This window comes from Haplochromis burtoni, unplaced genomic scaffold (genome assembly GCF_018398535.1).
Source record: "Haplochromis burtoni strain Fernald_Lab_line unplaced genomic scaffold, NCSU_Asbu1 Contig_1071, whole genome shotgun sequence".
NCBI classification, from domain to species: domain Eukaryota; kingdom Metazoa; phylum Chordata; class Actinopteri; order Cichliformes; family Cichlidae; genus Haplochromis; species Haplochromis burtoni.
In genome coordinates this window covers 70,927-77,274 of record NW_024583432.1, presented here as the reverse complement: position 1 = coordinate 77,274, position 6,348 = coordinate 70,927, and the positions used below count along the sequence as shown (strand labels likewise).

General features: G+C 39.0%; 1 protein-coding gene across 1 annotated transcript; it reads left to right on the top strand.

Moving 5' to 3' along the window:
- The first annotated feature begins 1,475 nt into the window (after positions 1-1,475).
- On the top strand, positions 1,476-6,348 carry LOC102307545 (C-C motif chemokine 21). Its single transcript, XM_005951622.3, has 4 exons — positions 1,476-1,703; positions 3,406-3,529; positions 3,604-3,662; positions 3,749-6,348. The coding sequence occupies exons 1-4, from the start codon at positions 1,634-1,636 to the stop codon at positions 3,772-3,774; spliced, it is 279 nt and encodes a 92-aa protein (XP_005951684.1). The 5' UTR covers positions 1,476-1,633; the 3' UTR covers positions 3,775-6,348.

Genomic DNA, 6,348 nt, shown 5'->3' with positions numbered 1-6,348 from the left:
GTCAAGCGTGCAGCTGCCAAGATGCCACTTGCCACCAGTTTGGCCATATTTCAGAGCTGCAACATCACTGGAGTGCCCAAAAGCACAAGGTGTGCAATACTCAGAGACATGGCCAAGGTAAGAAAGGCTGAAAGACGACCACCACTGAACAAGACACACAAGCTGAAACGTCAAGACTGGGCCAAGAAATATCTCAAGACTGGTTTTTCTAAGGTTTTATGGACTGATGAAATGAGAGTGAGTCTTGATGGGCCAGATGGATGGGCCCGTGGCTGGATTGGTAAAGGGCAGAGAGCTCCAGTCCGACTCAGACGCCAGCAAGGTGGAGGTGGAGTACTGGTTTGGGCTGGTATCATCAAAGATGAGCTTGTGGGGCCTTTTCGGGTTGAGGATGGAGTCAAGCTCAACTCCCAGTCCTACTGCCAGTTTCTGGAAGACACCTTCTTCAAGCAGTGGTACAGGAAGAAGTCTGCATCCTTCAAGAAAAACATGATTTTCATGCAGGACAATGCTCCATCACACGCGTCCAAGTACTCCACAGCGTGGCTGGCAAGAAAGGGTATAAAAGAAGAAAAACTAATGACATGGCCTCCTTGTTCACCTGATCTGAACCCCATTGAGAACCTGTGGTCCATCATCAAATGTGAGATTTACAAGGAGGGAAAACAGTACACCTCTCTGAACAGTGTCTGGGAGGCTGTGGTTGCTGCTGCACGCAATGTTGATGGTGAACAGATCAAAACACTGACAGAATCCATGGATGGCAGGCTTTTGAGTGTCCTTGCAAAGAAAGGTGGCTATATTGGTCGCTGATTTGTTTTTGTTTTGTTTTTGAATGTCAGAAATGTATATTTGTGAATGTGGAGATGTTATATTGGTTTCACTGGTAAAAATAAATAATTGAAATGGGTATATATTTGTTTTTTGTTAAGTTGCCTAATAATTATGCACAGTAATAGTCACCTGCACACACAGATATCCCCCTAAAATAGCTAAAACTAAAAACAAACTAAAAACTACTTCCAAAAACATTCAGCTTTGATATTAATGAGTTTTTTGGGTTCATTGAGAACATGGTTGTTGTTCAATAATAAAATTATTCCTCAAAAATACAACTTGCCTAATAATTCTGCACTCCCTGTAGTTCAATTAAATGGCTTAAATTACAAGCAGAAGGTTTAGAGTTTGAGGATTTGTTGATACCTAGATAAGCAGACAAAAAAATTCTGTCAAGGTGGAAATGTTGTGGTTTGTTTGTTTTTTTATTTTAACTAGAAGGAAGGGCTAGGAATTTACTGTCAGTCGAAATGGAAAACCAAATATAATCAGGGGTCCCTAATAACAATGCACAAACTGGCAGCATCAATCATGTGACTGTAGACCACATTTAAGTGTCTTTGCACATCTCTGTCTATGTGAGAAGCTTTTTCTCGGAAAGCTGGTACATTAGAAGTTCAAACTTGTAAAGGGGTGGAGGTGTGATGTACCACAACCACACACACAAGCGCACAGGCAGACAGAAGCACGTCAGCAGTTCTCTCTGCATATTTTCCTTCACTCTCTAATATATATCCAAACATTAATCAACTTGTGTTAGTTGCAACTTGACCGGTGAGCCAGACCACCAGTGAAAATGTCCGTGAAGATCCACACCATCGCTCTCCTTCTGCTCTCGCTCTATCTGTGCTGGCAGCTCTCTGCAGGTAACTGTGTTTTCTTCTCTAAAGAAAAAAAGAGAGATAAGATGTATTAAACTGATTGAATATTGTCTATATTATTGTAGGGTCCTTGTCTTACAATATGAAACACTTTAAAGAGACTGTTGTTGTGGTTTGCCACTATATAAATAAAAAGGAGTTAAACTGAATTTGTCATTACCTCACAGCAGGGACTTAGCTTCTCATCTCAGGCTAGTTTCGTAACAACGTTACAGCTGCTTAGGCCTGCTTTCATGTACACATACATTTATTTTTGTCTACATGAAGGGTGTCAATGGCCCACAATTAGGCCAAGTCGATCTCAAGTTTGCGCAAACAGTAATACAATTGCATAGTAACCAACTATCATTTTAATATAAAGAAGAGAACATTTACACGCTGAGATAGTGGAGTTCCAACAGTGGGTCTCACTACATGATTATTACAGATCACAGTGGACTTAGAAAAGCACAGAACATTCATTTGAATTGGGGTTTTTTTTTTTGGCTCTTAATGGTTAAAAATAAGATGGCAAGATTTAGAAAAACTTGCAACTTTCTGCAAACTGTCATGCCTGTGTAGCAAACTGAAGACTTTTAAGGCTTCACTGCATTTTTATGCTTTAGCGAGACATGTTTGACACATACACTATACAGCTCTGCTTTTGAGCATGTGTGTGATATGCTTTGCATATTTTGGGGGTAAAACAAAAGTAATAGAGCTTACCTACTGTAACATCAAACACATATCTTACAGTTTGTGTATCTTACAGTAGGAGTGACAGGGAGTGGATATAGCTTCACTAGCTTGCTATTACGGCACATCCTAACTACCCAGTCCTTTTATTTATTTCATATGTAGCTGTAACTCACTATCAAAAAATGGTTTATATAAACTTTGACACCAGTTGTATTCTGTCCATTTTTTACACTCTCACCTTCTACCCACCAAGCACCAGATGTCTGTAGTAGACGGTGTTTCCCAGAATAAATTTGTTCAGTTAGTCATGGCCTTTTAAAAGATGCTCCTTTATGTCTAAATTTGTTGTTTTGTTTTTTTTAAAGTGAAGGTTTAGTAGAAGTTCTCAGATTATATATCTTTTGGATTGATAAACCATATTTATGCAGTTTATGCTGTCAGCTGACTTGTACAAGCCTCTGGCTAATAAATACTGCCAACATTTTAAGGGTGACACAAAGATTCAAAACACCGTCTTTATAGACATTTGCTATTTAGAAATCTGGCATAGTTATGTCTGCAGTATTGTTCAGTGGCTACATTGTAACACATTGTCCCTCTTACATCAAATAAATATGTAGAAATGCCTCAAGAAGGCCCCCAAGTGGTGAGTTTTTCTTCTGCTCAGCTGGCCCACTTTTCCTGTTTATAAACAGGGTTAATGAACAATAACAAATTCTTCACATCTGTTAGTGGAAACAGATTGGTTTGAATTACTATGTGTAATGCACTTTGATGTTTCATCAACTCATTTTCTTATTTGTTTCCATAGTGTCAGAATGGTTACAGCGTTAAGCACAGAAACATTTACAAAATTTCAAGTAACATTTCAACAACCATTTTTTTTTATCATTATTATTATTTAGAGGAGTTTTATTATTTATTTTAAACCTGGAGTTCCCTTGGATTTTCTGTTCAATTACACTTCTCAGGCCAAATACATAAATGTCTGATCGACTTTCTCTCTCAGCTCGCCATGCTCCAAGGAGAAGGCCGTGCTGCGTTCAGGTCACCAGCCGCAATATGAGCGCTGACGTGGTGGGGCAAACATACCGTGAGCAGCCTGCAGGATCACCCTGTGTGAAGGCTATAATGTAAGTCTGAACATGTTGCCCTACGCACGAACATAAACACACACATTTCCATAACTTTTTCATTTTATTTCTAGTTTCCACACAAACGACGGACCGCTTTGTGCTGATCCGAAAGCTCAGTGGGTCAAGGATCGTAAGTTATGCTAACACACAGACTCAGGCACAAACTCGAGAAAAGTGCACAAAAAACTGAAGCTCCACTTTCTCTTTCTTCACTAGTCGCTGCGAACATGACGAAGGTGTGAAGTACGAAGCCTCTGGTGAAGCATCGCTGCCTTTCTGCATCATCTATATCTCCTTTGAAATGACCTTTAATTTAAACCAGAGCGCCTTCTTTTAATATAACTGTCTTATAACTGTTCTTTACTTTTTTACTCTTACCTTTGGTGTAGCCTTGTAATTTATTCTTGCTGTTGACTTCAGTCTGTCATGATGCCAACATTCTAGTTTTATTTTATTTTATTTTATTTTATTTTATTTTATTTTATTTTATTTTATTTTATTTTATTTTATTTTATTTTATTTTATTTTATGTTTGTGCTTATGTGCTTCTGTAAAGCTGGTACAGCTAGTGCTGTGTCACGTAAATGTTAATTCCATGCCATTAAAATGCTCCGGATGGCAGCAACAACAGAAGTATGCGGTAGACGTCCAGTTTAATGCCTAAATAAAAACGAGCCACCCTGAAGTTTTTTTTTCTAATCTTTGCATATATGTGTTGAAATTACAATCTATAGATTTCAATATTACATTTTGAAGTGAGTTTTAATTTGTTTCAAAGGACAAAATAACTTAATGTCAAATTAATGTCAAATGGAAATTACCAGCAAATTAAATGAAATTAAAAGCAAAATAGTCGTTTTTCTTTGTCATTCAAACGTGCCAGCCTCTGTGACAGATGCCAACAATCACTGTGTGGTTTGTTTTTTATTCAACTACAAGAAAAAAAAACAGTCACTGTCAGCCAGAATGGAAAAACAAAAATCATGACAATACACAAAAAATCCGTAATTAGACTGTACAGCACATTTAAGAGTCTGCGCCTGTTTTTGTTTGTAATGTTGTTTCTGTTGCTGATGTTGGGGTCATCTTGTAATCTCTTACAAACTACCTCCACTGCTTCAGTGACTGTTACACAAGTAAAGAGAGATGTAACATTGTACAAGATCATTGACTCATCTGCCTCCATAACAACATCTCTCACCTTCCCAAGAAACAGCAAAGTGTTGTGGCTGTGGTGTTTAGGGCTGCCTGTCAACGGGTTGAGGATCGAAGCCAGAAACTCTGCAATGTTATAGGTGACTGAGTGGATCATACAGACAGTTTGTCTTCAAGGTACACAGTCTTTATGTATCTTCATTAAACCATACAGACTTGGGTATAGTCTGTGGTATGAGGCCCCATCAGTGGCATTGTCTTGTTCTAACTGCTACACACAATCTATCACCCCCTGCCTGTAACCACTTCCTGGGTCTCATTTCAGGGGCTCATACAATTTTTCTCACTGAGCAATGACAAAATTTTCTCACGATAGTCTTTCTGTTTTAGCAAAACTGTGCACCCTCCCTTGACTGCCAGAAGGATGATAATGTTGCTGTCATTATTAATATTTCTCCCCCTGAAAATGCTTTGGGAGTTCAGAAACTACTCATCTAGCATCTCTAAGAGTTACAGTGAAGGGTCTAAAAGATGAGAATAAATACACAAATTTGTTTTGGACTGAAGATGTTGCTGGGATACTCTAACGTCCTTGGAAGTGGAACAGGGAAGCCACATCCATGCTATGCACTGGTTAGTCCTAGGACAGGAGCTTGTGCTTGTCATTTTTCTTCCCCCAAAGGAAATGTTATTTTTTCATTTCTGTCTGCACATTTTTAGTTGGCAGTTGTTTCTGGAGCAGCCCAGAAATCAAAAACTGAAATACTGAGTGAAGAATTCTATAGCAATATGTTATGTAGAGCACTTTTCCTGAGCACAGTCATACTGTGACACAGATTTGTTGGTGTGGGGAATAACAACAAGCTTTTTTGATGTGTGTCACACATTTATGCTCTTCTAACCTTGATGTCTGGCACAGAGTGAGTGGGTGTGCCAGATCAGCTGCCTGTTGCTGGCACTGATCTGAGTCGTGGTAACGATTTAGCTAGAAATGAGTGTTTCCTGTCTCCCCCAGAACAACCAGAAATCCTGCTGTTGATGTGCGTGTTCATTGCCCCGTTGTGCTGCATGCATCCTCAGTTCAGAAGCTTGATGAGTTGGTGGAGATGCTTCTGCCAGCCCTTCCTGTGAAAGACAAAAAAAAAGAGTCTGTGCAGGGATGAAATACACAATTTCGAAGCATCTGTTGCAGCTGAACACATATAATTTCCTTTTCTGTCACGTACGCTCAAACTTTTGCCACGTCTATATAACTTGTGGTTAACCACACGTACAGAGTTGATGCAAGAAATTCTGTGTAAATGGCTGACAGAAGAGTTTAGTGCTTTTGATACATTCTTGCTATAATACTCTGAAATAACGACTTTGTATGTAAAAGGAGAAAAACACGAATATCTTTAAGTGGACTGGATGATGAAGGATGAAATTGCACAAATTCAGGGAAACAGAAAGTGAAATCAGACTGAACGTCTGCCTGAGGCCCGCATCTTGTGAAATGTTTAGTTTCTTAATGTCACGTATGAGTCTTATTGTGCATGAGTAACTCTGCTCACTGTAACTTAAGCTATTTTAATGTGTAGAAGGGGTACATAGCATCCACACTGTGGAACTTCATCTTTGCATTTCTGCTTTGTTCTTTTTGCTTCCCAACGACATTGACC